We start from the raw sequence: 14344 nt of genomic DNA, 5'->3' as shown, positions 1-14344 counted from the left end.
TTTATCGTCTTTAAACGCTCCTTTTGTATTTTGATCTTCAAGGCCCCACTGGTTGTTTAGCTGGCTTCCTGCTTCTGATGTACTTAAAAAACATTTTGTTATTACCTTTGGAGTTTTTGGCTAGCCGTTCTTCAAACTCCTCTTTGGCTTTTCTTATTACACTCTTGCACTTAAGTTGGCAGTGTTTGTGCTGCTGTCTATTTGCCTCACTAGGATTTGACTTCCACTTTTTAAAGGAAGTCTTTTTATCTCTCACTGCTTCTTTTACATGGTTATTAAGCCATGGTGGCTCTTTTTTAGTTCTTTTACTGTTTTTCTTAATTTGGGGTATACATTGAAGTTGGGCCTCTATTATGGTGTCTTTAAAAAGGGCCCATGCAACTTGCAGGGATTTCACTTTAGTCACTGTACCTTTTAACTTTTGTCTAACTAACCCCCTCATTTTTGTATAGTTCCCCCTTTTGAAATTAAATGCCATAGTGTTGGGCAGTTGAGGTGTTCTTCCCACCAGAGGGATGTTGAATGCTATTGTATTATGGTCACTATTTCTAAGCGGTCCTGCTATAGTTACCTCTTGGACCAGCTCCTGCGCTCCACTCAGGATTAAATCTAGAGTTGCCTCTCCCCTTGTGGGTTCCCGTACCAGCTGCTCCATGAAGCAGTCATTTAAAGTATCGAGAAATTTTATCTCTGCATTTCGTCCTGAAGTGAAATGTTCCCAGTCAATATGGGGATAATTGAAATCCCCCACTATTATTGGGTTCCTAATTTTGATAGCCTCTCTAATTTCCCTCAGCATTTCATCATCACTATTACTGTCCTGGTCAGGTGGTCGATAATAGATCCCTAATGTTATATTTTACTAGAGCATGAAATTTCTATCCATAGAGATTCTATGGAACATATGGATTTGCTTAAGATTTTTACTTCATTTGAATCTACACTTTCTTTCACATATAGTGCCACTCCTCCCCCTGCACTACCTGTTCTGTCCTTTCGATATATTTTGTACCCCGGAATGATTGTGTCCCATTGATTGCTCTCAGTCCACCAGGTTTCTGTGATGCCTATTATATCTATATCCTCCTTTATCACAAGGCACTGTAGTTCACCCATCTTGTTATTTAGACTTCTGGCATTTGTGTACAAGCACTTTAAAAACTTGTCCCTGTTTATTAGTCTGCCTTTTTCTGATGTGCCAGATTATTTTTTATGTGACTGTTTATCATCTGATCCGGCCCTTACATTATACTCTTCAGTCCTCTGTGTCTCGGGTAGTAGACCCTGTTCCAGGTGGTCAATCAGGCGATTCAGCAACACTCGTGCAAGGATCTTACCTGCGCTGGAAAGCAGTGATATTCCTCTATGATTATCGCAGACTTTTCGATTTCCTTTCCTCTTGTAGGGGTGTACGATGGACGCATCTTTCAATTCCTGAGGAATGGACCCTTGATTCCAGAAGGACTGGAACAGCTGAGTGAGTTTGTCGACAAGCATTGCACCACCGTCCTTATAGACTTCCGCTGGAATCACGTCAGATCCTGGGGCCTTGCCACTAAACAGCTGGCTGATGGCCTGTAGGGTTTCAGTCTCTGATGGTGGAACATCCAGGCTGTAGTTGATATCCGCCTGGGGCATTCTGTCAATCGCCTCGTTATTGATGGAAGATGGGCTGTTCAGTACGGATTGGAAATGCTCAGCCCAACGCTGTAGAATCAGAGTCTTTTCAGTAATGAGAATTACACCATCTTCCGCAAAGAGCGTGGCACTTTGGACATGATCTTTGCAGTTCGACAGCTCCAAGAGAAGTGTGAAGAGCAGAATCGTGAATTGTACACCATCTTTGTGGATCTTACCAAGGCTTTTGACACTGTCAGTTGCGAAGGTCTGTGGCGCATCATGTCGAAGTTTGGGTGCCCTGACAGATTTATCCTGATGGTACGTCAGTTCCATGACTGCATGACGGCTCGTGTTCTGGACGATGGAGAAGCTTCAGAGGCCTTTTCCATCACAAACGGCGTCAAGCAAGGGTGTGTGTTGGCACCGACCCTGTTCAGCATAATGTTTTCAGCCATGCTGTCAGACGCCTTTCAGAACAGTTCCTTGGGAGTCAGCCTGAGATATAGGACTGATGGGAAACTGTTCAACCTGCAAAGACTCCAGGCTGTCACCAAGATAAAGGAGACTGTGCTACGAGACCTCCTTTTTGCTGACGACTGTGCCCTGAATGCTGGATCAGAGCAGGAAATGCAAGCCAGCATGGACAAATTCGCAGCAGCATGCGACAACTTCGGCCTCCTCATCAACATAAAGAAAACCGAAGTGATGTACCAGCCAGCTCCGAAAGCCCAACACCAAGAGCCCACCATCACAGTGAAGGGACAAAAGCTGCAAGCAGTGGACCAATCTACATACCTTGGCAGCACCCTCTCCCGCGCAGTGACAATTGACATTGAGGTCAACTGCAGAATCGCCAAGGCAAGTTCTGCATTCGGTGGACTGCTGACCAACGTGTGGGATCGCTGTGGAATAAGCCTTGCTACAAAGCTTAAAGTCTACCGAGCAGTAGTGCTAACTACCCTGATGTATGCCAGTGAGACTTGGACTGTATACAAGAGGCACGCTAGGCAACTGAACCACTTCCACACGACTTGCCTCCGCAGACTTCTGAGGATCCGGTGGCAGGATAAGGTGCCAGACACAGAAGTCCTCTCCAGAGCAGGCCTGCCATCAGTTTACACTCTGCTTATGAAAGCCCAGACACACTGGGCAGGCCATGTTGTAAGGATGCCAGACCACGCATCTCCAAACAGCTCTTCTATGATGAGCTGTCTCAAGGAAAGTGATCGCACGGGGGACAAAAGAAGTGATACAAAGACACGCTGAAAGCCTCTCTCAAGTCCCTGGATATCGACATCACCTCCTGGGAAACCCTGGCACAAGACCGATCGACATGGCATACGCTGATCCACCAAGGCTGCCAGACATCTGAAGCCAGAAGGATAACCATAGCACAAGAGAAGCGAGCACTCCGTAAAGCCAGAGCTGCAAATGCTGTAACAGTGGTGTCCACACATGTCTGCCCGACATGTGGCAGAACATTCCGTGCCCGTATTGGCCTTACCAGCCACCTGCGGACGCACCGTGGACAGCTCACAACCTGCTAGATGTCAAAGTCTTCTTCGAAAACGATGGACGAACATCATCAGTCCTCTGATCCTGTCTATAACCTAGAGATTCTCTATCATCCGACTCTCCCCTAAGAGAAGTCTGTGTCCGATCCACACGCTCCTCTGCATCAGTCGGCTTTTCCCCATCTCCTAGTTTAAAAACTGCTCTACAACCTTTTTAATGTTTAGTGCCAGCAGTCTGGTTCTGCTTTGGTTTAGGTGGAGCCCATCTCTCCTGTATAGGCTCCTCCCATCCCAGACGTTTCCCCAGTTCCTAATGAATGTGAACCCCTCCTCTGTACACCATCATCTCATCCACGCATTGAGACTCTGAAGCTCTGCCTGCCTACCTGGCCCTGCGTGTGGAACTGGGAGCATTTCTGAGAATGCCACCATAGAGGTCCTGGATTTCAGTCTCTTCCCTAGCAGCCTAAATTTGGCTTCCAGGACATCTCTCCTACCCTTCCCTATGTCATTGGTACCTACATGGACCACGACCATAGGCTCCTCCCCAGCACTACACATAAGTCTGTCTAGATGCCTCGAGAAATCCGCAACCTTCGCACCAGGCAGGCAAGTCACCATACGGTTCTCCCGGTCATCACAGACCCAGCTATCTACGTTTCTAATAACCGAATCTCCCATTACTAACACCTGCCTTTTCCTAGAAACTGGAGTTCCCTCCCCTGGAGAGGTAACCTCAGTGCAAGAGGCAACCTCAGCACCATCTGGAAGGAGGGTCCCAACTATGAGAAGGTTTCCCTTTGCTCCCATTGACTTTTCTGCTTCCCTGGGCCTTTCTTCCTCCTCAACAGCTGTCTGACCAGAGGTGGGACAATTCTAGAGTGTCCCGGAAAGCCTCATCAGCATACCTATCTGCCTCTCTTCACTCCTCCAGTTCCACCACCCTGGCCTCCAAAGTCCATACATGGTCTCTGAGGGCCAGGAGCTCCTTGCACCGAATGCACACATACGCCACCCGCCCACAGGGCAGGTAATCATACATGCTACACTCAGTGCAATAAACTGGATAGCCCCCACTCTGCTGCTCATGGGTACAGAACGAGTGGTAACCGTCTTCATCATAGCAACAGGGGGCTGAGCTCCATCAGCCCCCGCCCTTCATGTGTAAAGAAAAGATTCTGTTCTGCCTGGACTATCATAGCAGCAGGATGCTGGGCTCCTCTCCCCCACACTGCTTAATGTCCTGTCTGGACTATCATAGTAGCTGGAGGCTGCCTTCCCCTCATTTTATCTCACTAACAAGTCACTGTTTCCTATTCCTGCATTCTTTATTACTTCATCACACAAATGGGGGGACACTGCAACGGTAGCCCAGAAAGGCTGGGGGAGGAGGGAATCAACAGGTGGGGTTGTTGCAGGGGCACCCCCTGTGAATGGCATGCAGCTCATCATTTCTGTGGGATCTGACACGGAGTGGCTGTGCTCTCTGGTTCTCTGATACACTGGTTCTCTAGTACACTTGCCCCATATTCTAGGCAAGACTGCTTCTATTTTTAGATACCATAAAGGAGGGATTGATTCAGGGAGTCATTCCCATTTTTGTCTTTTGCGCCCCCCGGCCGATCTCAGCCAGGGGCACATATGACAGCAGCAGATGGAACAGCACAGAAGGGCTGGTAACCGTCATCTCATTGCCAATTTACAATGGCATGGTAGATGGTACAGAATGGCTGATAACCATCTCTGCTATCATGCAAAAGTAAATGAATGCTGCTGTGTAGTGCTGCTGAATCGCCTCTGTCAGCAGCATCTAGTACACATATGGTGACAGTGACAAAAGGCAAAACAGGCTCCGTGGTTGCCATGCTAATGGCGTCTGCCAGGGCAATCCAGGGGAAAAGGGCGCGAAATGATTCTCTGCCGTTGCTTTCCCAGAGGAAGGACATTTACCCAGAACCACCAGCGACAATGATTTTTTCCTCATCAGGCACTGGGATCTCAACCCAGAATTCCAAAAGGCAGGGGAGACTGCGGGAACTATGGGATAGCTACGGAATAGCTACCCACAGTGCAACGCTCCAGAAATCGATGCTAGCCTCGGACCGTGGACGCACACCGCCGAATTAATGTGCTTAGTGTGGCCGCGTGCACTCGATTTTATACAATCTGTTTTACTAAACCGGTTTATGTAAAATCGGAATAATCCCATAGTGTAGACGTACCCTGAGTTGCTCCTTTCTTGTGTCCATCCTCTCCAGGAAATATGGTTCTTCCATAACATACATTGCAGGAATCATACCCCAAAAAAATTGTAATCTGCAATGTTAACAGAGAAAATGGAATAATTTCTGAATAATTACAGGTATATTAGTGATAATCACTGTAAATGAACTCATCCAGAACTCTGTGACTTGTACAATATTTGGTGAAGCATACAGCAGGGAAAAAACATCAAACATAAGAAATCATCCCAACTGCCCTCCCCCCTGCACTCATCCTCCGAGTTCATCCCACCACCCAATACCACCTACTAATTTCTCTTCCCCAGACAAATGCCTGGGAGAAAAGGTGAAGTTTCAGTAATTCTTTAATATCAACAATTCTGGGCTTTGATGAGTGAAAAGGGAAGCAACTGCTGAAGCTGAGGGTCCTTCACTGAACATGACCAGTCTCTAGCCCCTTCCTTATTAAATCCAGACATTTGTTAGCTCAGCATTTCAACTAGCTGCAGCTGCTCGGACATCACCCTGGGAAAGAGGTGATTTCTGAGGTCACTCAAAATCTAAAATATTTTAAAGTTTCATAGTTCAAACTGAACACATTGACTTACACAGAGATGCTTCTTCCAAAATATGGGACTGAAACTAATCACATTTCCTCTTAAGCATTGGAAACTTTCAGAATTTGATCTGAACACTCTGGCTCAGGCTCATTCCTACTAACTTCATCTATTTTCAGTTCAGTTGCAATAGGAAATGCAGGAGTTTTCATGTCTGAACAGGTGGCTGGCTACACTGCTCCAGGTTCAGGACCAGCTGTGCTCTCTAGTTCTCTAGTACACTTTCCCCATATTCTAGGCAGCACTGACTCTATTTTTAGACAAAACATAAAGAAGGGAATGACCCGGGGAGTCATTTCCATTTTTGTTCATGCGCCCCCAGCTGACTTCAGTGAGGCCAGCCAGGAGCATCCATGACAGCAGCAGACAATACAAAAGGATTGATAACCATCATCGCCAATTTCCATCTCTTCCCTGTACTAGATGATGAAGAGCAGGTTACATGCAGCCATTGAGTTCAACTGCTCCCAAGAATACACAATAGAAATGATAGATCTGTGTCCAGTCTGAAAACTATTCAAACAGTGAAATAACTGTTTTTATTTTGCAGGGAAACTTGATGAGGAAAAGGATAAGTTTTCATTTATATTGTTTGGTTACACTCTGGGGGCCAAATGATGACCTCCTTTTCATCTGCTCCATCCCCGAGACTTCAGTGGGATTTACTAATAAGTGCAGGACTTTGGCTCAGAGCTCACAATTGTACAGAATTGTGCATTACACTCCATATTGTGCCTTGGTCAGCCCCTTTGCGCTACATTGCACAGTCAGGTGGTGTTCTGCAGACCCAGGCGCTGCCCACTGGCAGGAGAGAGGAGGAGGAGGAGATGCTCACCCAGCAGTGCTAGGCCCCCTCCTCTTCTCTCCTCCTCGACCCTGAGGCACAGAGAGAGACCTTGGAGGAAACAGGAGAAGTGCTCATGAGTAGACAGTGTTTTTCCAAGATGGGAGGAGACAGGAAGCTGCTGGGCCAAGCCAGCATGTTCGTGAAGGGGGAGGAGGGAGCAGGGAGAGCCTTGAGCTCCTTCTCCTTCTTCCTTCCTTTGACGGCGTTGGGACTCACCACCGCAGTGCTTCCCGCTGGCACATCTGGGAATAAGCTCAGTCCATGGGAAGCGCCCTCTCCTGGTGGTGTCCCGTCTATCTATCACCCTCTGTTGGCGCCTGGACCCGCGTTGCTTCCTGTTCGGCATCATCCATTTGAGGGACATCCCTAGTCCGTCCTTGCTCCCTTCCGGGGTGTGTGTGTGTGTAGCGGGCCGGTGTGGCTCTCCTCCTCCCCGGAGAGGGTTGAGCCCCGGACACAGGAAGGGGCGGGGCTACAGAGTGGTGAGCCCGCCCCTCAGAGAGTCAGACGGCGACCCGGAAAGATAAAAGCCGGGCCTTCCAGCTCAGTCAGTACCCAGCCACCGGGGAGAGCAGACCTGTCTGACGAAGCTCCTGACGGAGGAACCGCTGGAGCCCCGGGCAGCTGCCTGGACTGGCCGGAGAGCACCCTACCCCGCTACTGGGAAGACCAGCCGGAGCTTCCCCGCGCCACCTATGACGAGGAGCCAGTAGGAGCTTCCCCGCTAGCATGCTGTTACCCCGAGGAACCCCCGGAGCACAGTTGGCCAGACTTCCCCGAGGAACTACCCGATCTACCCCCCAGCCCGGGTTGTGAGGAGCCCATGCAGTGGGACTTCCCGGGACCAGACGCCGTAGACCAGGTAGGACCGGAGGGGGATAGTGGAAGTGGCCCGGGGGCAGCCGACCTCAGTCAGGCTGCTGACCAGACCGAGCCCATGTCAGTGTGTTGCGGTCAGGATCCCCACTGACCGTCAGCGGTGAAGACCGCTGCCTAGGGCCCCGGGCCGGGACACAGTGGAGTGGGTGGGCCTGTGTCCCCCCTGCCACCCCGCTCACGGGTGGCAGTTATCCCCCTCACCCTATTGCTCAGCCTGCCACAAGAGGCCTGAGCCCCTGTACTGTTTGTTACTGCTCAGCCTGCCACAAGAGGCCTGAGCCCCTGTACTGTTTGTTACTGCTCAGCCTGCCACAAGAGGCCTGAGCCCCTGTACTGTTTGTTACTGCTCAGCCTGCTACAAGAGGCCTGAGCCCCTGTACTGTTTGTTACTGCTCCGCCTGCCGCAAGAGGCCTGAACCCCTGTACTGTTCCCTGCTCCGCCTGCCGCAAGAGGCCTGAGCTCCTGTACTGTTTGTTTACTGCTCAGCCTGCCACAAAAGGCCTGAGCCCCTATATTGTTTACTGCTCAGCCTGCCACAAAAGGCCTGAGCCTCTATCCTGTTTACTGCTCAGCCTGCCGCAAAAGGCCTGGGCCTTTTCTAGACTGTTTGTCGCCCAGCCCCTGCACCAGAGGGCCTGGGCCTTTTCTAGACTGTTTGTCGCCCAGCCCCTGCACCAGAGGGCCTGGGCCTTTTCTAGACTGTTTGTCGCCCAGCCCCTGCACCAGAGGGCCTGGGCCTTTCCTAGCCTTAAAGAGACAGGACAGAACCCTGCGAGACCAGCGGGCCGGTGTGGCTCCCCTCCTCCCCTCAGAGGGTTGAGCCCCGGACCCGCCTGTTACAGTGTGTGTGTGTGTGTGTGTGTGTTAACAGCAGTCTTTCACTTCTCCCCAACTGCAGTGGCCAACCATACCCCAAAGTCTAACCCAGGGGTAGGCAACCTATGGCACATGTGCCAAAGGTGGCACGCAAGCTGATTTTCAGTAGCACTCAAACTGCCCGAGTCCTGGCCACTGGACTGGGGGTTCTACATTTTAATTTAATTTTAAATGAAGCGCCTTAAACATTTTAAAAACCTTGTTTACTTTACATACAACAATTGTTTAGTTATGTATTATAGACTTATAGAAAGAGACCTTCTAAAAATGTTAAAATGTATGACTGGCACGCAAAACCTTAAATTAGAGTGAATAAATGAAGACTTGGCACACCACTTCTGAAAGGTTGCCGAACCTTGGTCTAAACCCTTCCATCGGGGTCTGGTGCAGTCTGCTATGGCCACTTCCAACAGCCAGGAGTAATACAAGGAGGAAGGGGGAGACCCAGGCCCGCCCTCTACTCTGGGTCCCAATCCAGGGACCCACTGGCAGCAGCCTCCCTGTCCTCCTTCAATTCCCTTGTCCGTCTCTCTTCCCTGGGCCGCTTCCCCTTCGGCCCCTTTGCACCTTGTGGGCCCTTCTATCAGGGCCTGCAGCCTGGCAGGTATTGGGCTAGAGTTCCCTTCTGCTCCCCCGAGCCTGCCCAGCACTGTGCTGCGCTGTCCCAGGTGCTAGTCACCACACTCAGGAGACAGACCTTCCCCTCTGAAGCTCTGGGAGAGACTGACTGCTCCTCTCATGGGCAGCCTTTACATAGGACTAAGCACGGCCTTAACTAGCCACCTCCTGCCCAGTCCTGATTGGCTCTCTAACAGGCCCTCCCTGATTGGCTCCTGCTTTGTGCAGCCTCTCTGCCTGTCTTAGCCCACTTTTGCGGGGGGCATTTGCCCCACCATACTCCCTGTCATTCTCACAGTGCTCAATGGCTCCTTCACGTACTCAGGAGTCAGACACAGAGCTAAAGCCAGGAGGCACTTGTGACATACCAGGGTACAATTCAGACCAATGAGGGGCTGTGTCATAACTGCCCTGCAACCTTGGGTGCTTTACAGTGCCACCTGGGCTGCTCACAAACAGCCGTCAAGCATGCAAGCCACACCCTGAGTGTCTGTGTGTACCTGCTGGCTCTCACCAGACTTGTTTATACTGCAGGTTGACCCCAACACACACCCCAGTCCCAGATTTTCCCCCAGAAATGTATGTCCTGTACTGCCTAACCCTCTCCTCGACAGTACAAATTTGAAAGTCCATTATTCCTGTAAGAGAATAATATGCCAGCTTGTTACCTTAAAATAGAGTTACCCAGACACTTCAGGTTAAATACACTGGATTAGACAAAACTGTAAATCAAGTTTATTAATTACAGAGGAATAGATTTTAAGTGAGTACAAGTAATGAGGAATAAGATGGAGAATATTTTATTGCTCTTATATAAATCCATGCTGTGCCCACATCTTGAATATTGTGTATATATGTGGTCCCCTCATCTCAAAAAAGATATACTGGCATTAGACAAAGTTCAGAAAAGGGCAACTAAAATGATTAGGTGTTTGGAATGGGTCCCATATGAGGAGAGATTAAAGAGTCTAGGACTCTTCAGTTTGGAAAAGAGGAAACTAAGTGGGATATGATAGAAGTATATAAAATCATGAGTGGTGTGGAGAAAGTGAATAAGGAAAAGTTATTTACTTGTTCCTATAATATAAGAACTCAGGGCTACCAAATGAAATTAATGGGTAGCAGGTTTAAAACAAATAAAAGGAAGTTCGTCTTCACACAGGGCACAGTCAACCTGTGGAACTCCTTGCCTGAGGAGGTTGTAAAGGCTAGGACTATAACAGGGTTTAAAAGAGGACTGGATAAATTCATGGAGTTAAGTCTATTAATGGCTATTAGCCAGGAAGGGTAAGGAATGGTGTCCCTAGCCTCTGTTTGTCAGAGGATGGAGATGGATGGCAGGAGAGAGATCACTTGATCATTGCCTGTTAGGTTCACTCCCTCTGGAGCACCTGGCATTGGCCACTGTCGGTAGACAGGATACTGGGCTGGATGGACCTTTGGTCTGACCCAGTAAGGCCATTCTTATGTTCTTATAAAAAATTTTAAATGGTTACAAGAAAAATAAAGATAAAACAGTTACTCATACCTAACTTAGGGAACTATATTAGATTTAAGGGAAAATTCTCTCCACATGTTTCCATCAAGGTTACTGACCAAATTCTTCAGGTCAGGAGCTCCCTGAGTCCAATGTTTGTTTTCCTTTGTCTTCTTAAGTGCAATGCCAGAGACAGACAGGGTGAGGGGGCTGGGGGGTGTCTTGGGGTGTTTGCACCTTCTTTTTTTGGTTTCCATCTCGCTCTTGAAAAACATTTTCAACTGGGAACTAGCAGACAAAGATTTTATGGGGAAAGATATTCCCTGATTTTCCCCCCACCTCTTTGAGCTTCCTTTTTTCCCCCTTCCTGCTTGATGACTCTATTTACTGCTTAAATGAACATTAAGGGAAGCACATGTTCCTCTGTTTACAACAGACCTGTTTGCTGACTTCTGCTTGGGCAGGGCTGTGGGATGTGGAACATGTTTTAATAACATTATACAGGGGAATCTTATAACCTTACGTAAAATGTTGCCGCTCACATTTGACAAGGACAACATTGACCATCAAATGATACTGTACAAGGCCTGCCTTTTATTAATATTACAATAGTGTGTAAGGGGTGAATCCAGGGGTGTATTCCATCACAGTGCAGTGTAAAGGGCGCGTGCAGCTGCCCTTTGTAGGCTGCTCTATAGTCTGTGCACCCTGGAAACAGTGAGCCCAGCAATAAGGAACACCCCCCACTCTCATGCATGCACACACTGATACATTTGAAAGAGACGAAATCCCCTATCAGGGAAAGGGGAGGAGAGTCAGCACTGCTGCTGTGGGTCGAAGAAGCAGGACTGTGGATGAGGAAAGGGCAGGGGCTCATATATCAGGGTTTAAGGGCAGGAGTTCACTAGATGTTTGGTAGGACACAGGGACAAAAGTGTCAAGAGGCAGCAGGTACAACATAGGAAAAAGAAGTAGCAGGAAAGGGAGGCCAAGAACAAAGGAAGAGACTCCTTCACCCTATATCAAAATCTATGAACTTCAGAGTCTCTCAGACTGTGATCTCTTTCCTCAGTGAGACACGGGCCATACAAAGCTTCAGACTTGCCCTGAAGCCATCCAACACCACTGAAAAGCTGGACTAGGAACACCAGAAGCTAACACAGATTTGCTATGCTCTGTCCCGGACATTCAAAGACTCAGCATCTGTGTCACGGGGGCCTTTCAAAGAACTATCGGGCACTAAAGACGTGAGGCACTGTCTGCATGAGCCTAAGGGGCTTCTGAAACTGCTGTGATCTGCAGGGTTCCACTGGACTTTGATCTCTGTGCTGACTGCTCCATCATCTGCCCCAAATACTCCATATAAATATATGAATCTATGGAGAGAGAGAGAGAAACAACCTCATTGAAGGCCTCAGAATTCAGATCAAGAACTGAATAAGTCCTGGAGTCCTCACTCCCCTCCAACACTTAGCAAGTTTCTCCCTAGGGCAGGTGAAAGCACACTGGTGGGGCTGTGAGAGGGCAGCTCACATGGTCGCTGCACATTTTCTGTGGATCAAAGAATGATTATTCCAACTCCATGGGTGTCAACCTGGCACCCTCATGAGACGGAAATTTACAGAGTTGAAATCTCAAATGTTGCTGTATTTCTGTGACTCTGTTTCTGGACAGGGGCTGTGGGCAGGGACAGGCAGTTAGTAATAGGGAGAGATGAGGGAACTTGACTGGCAGTGGGTCGCGCAGAATGATTTCTCACTCTGGAAACTAAGCCATAATCTTAATTTGGACACTAAAGTCAGTTCCTATTTTTTAATCACTTTTTTTTTTCGTTTTCAGATGAATTGGTGACTCAAATAGGTAAGCCCACATGGATTTCTCACTCTGGGAAATTATTCTCTTAACTTGAGCGATTGTCTCTGCTTAAATTAAGTTCCTATGTCGAAAAGTTCATTTTTGTCTTTCTCAGATAAAGCACTGGGCCAAATGGGAAAATCCTCATTGATTTTTGTCTCTTCCACTCACAAAGAATAACTCCCTGGAAGTGATACCGTATGTAATTTCTAGTACTCCCTGTGCACTAGCTATGTCCAGTGCACACTCTATAATCTATGCTGACTGTATGTCATACTCATAGACTCATAGACTCATAGACTTTAAGGTCAGAAGGGACCATTATGATCATCTAGTCTGACCTCCTGCACAATGCAGGCCACAGAATCTCACCCATCCACTTCTATAAAAAACCCTTATCCTATGTATGAGTTATTGAAGTCCCCAAATTGCGGTATGAAGACCTCAAGCTGCAGAGAATCCTCCAGCAAGTGACCCGTGCCCCATGCTGCAGAGGAAGGCGAAAAACCTCCAGGGCCTCTGCCAATCTGCCCTGGAGGAAAATTCCTTCCCGACTACAAATATGGAGATCAGTTAAACCCTGAGCATGTGGGCAAGACTCACCAGCCAGCACCCAGGAAAGAATTCTCTGTAGTAACTCAGATCCCACCCCATCTAACATCCCATTACAGACCACTGGGCATACTTACTTTCTGATAATCAAAGATCAATTGCCAAATTAATTGCCAAAATTAGGCTTTCCCATCATACCATACCCTCCATAAACTTATCAAGCTTAGTCTTAAAGCCAGATATGTCTTTTGCCCTCACTACTCCTCTTGGAAGGCTGTTCCAGAACTTCACTCCTCTAATGGTTAGAAACCTTCATCTAATTTCAAGTCTAAACTTCCTAGTGTCCAGTTTATATCCATTTGTTCTTGTGTCCACATTGGTACTAAGCTTTAATAATTCCTCTCTCTCCCTAATATTAATCCCTCTGATGTATTTATAAAGAGCAATCATATCCCCCCTCAACCTTCTTTTGGTTAGGCTAAACAAGCCAAGCTCTTTCAGTCTCCTTTCATAAGACAGGTTTTCCATTCCTCAGATCATCCTAGTAGCCCGTCTCTGAACCTGTTCCAGTTTGAATTCATCCTTCTTAAACATGGGAGACCAGAACTGCACACACTATTCCATATGAGGTCTCACCAGTGCCTTATATAACAGTACTAACACTTCCTTATCTTTGCTGGAAATACCTCGCCTGATGCATCCTAAAACCGCATTAACTTTTTTCATGGCCATATCACATTGGCAGCTCATAGTCATCCTGTGATCAACCAATACTCCGAGGTCCTTCTCCTCCTCTGTTACTTCCAACTGATGCATCCCCAATGTATAACTAAAATTCTTGTTATTAATCCCTAAATGCATGACCATGCACTTTTCACTATTAAATTTCATCCTATTACTATTACTCCAGTTTACAAGGTCATCCAGATCTTCCTGTATGATATCCCTGTCCTTCTCTGTGTTAGCAATACCTCCCAGCTTTGTGTCATCCGCAAACTTTATTAGCACATTCTCGCTTTTTGTGCCAAGGTCAATAATAAATGGTTAAATAAGATTGGTCCCAAAACTGATCCCTGAGGAACTCCACTAGTAACCTCCTTCCAGCCTGACAGTTCACCTTTCAGTATGACAAGTTGTAGTCTCCCATTTAACCAGTTCCTTATCCACCTTTCAATTTTCATATTGATTCCCATCTTTTCCAATTTAACTAATAATTCCCCATGTGGAACCGTGTCAAATGCCTTACTGAAGTCGAGGTAAATTAGAT

General features: G+C 47.7%; 1 protein-coding gene across 1 annotated transcript in view; it reads left to right on the top strand.

Annotated features, from left to right (window-relative positions):
• LOC120394431 (butyrophilin subfamily 1 member A1-like) overlaps positions 1-14344 on the top strand; it is a 52932-nt gene that overhangs the window by 25975 nt on the left and 12613 nt on the right. The window contains exon 9 of the mRNA XM_039518660.1: positions 12511-12531. Within this exon, the coding sequence (XP_039374594.1) occupies positions 12511-12531 (21 nt within the window). The remainder of the gene's footprint in view (positions 1-12510; positions 12532-14344) is intronic.

The sequence above is a fragment of the Mauremys reevesii genome, unplaced genomic scaffold (assembly GCF_016161935.1).
Source record: "Mauremys reevesii isolate NIE-2019 unplaced genomic scaffold, ASM1616193v1 Contig59, whole genome shotgun sequence".
NCBI classification, from domain to species: domain Eukaryota; kingdom Metazoa; phylum Chordata; order Testudines; family Geoemydidae; genus Mauremys; species Mauremys reevesii.
The sequence above is the reverse complement of the archived record's forward strand: the minus strand, read 5'-3'. Positions and strand labels throughout refer to the sequence as shown.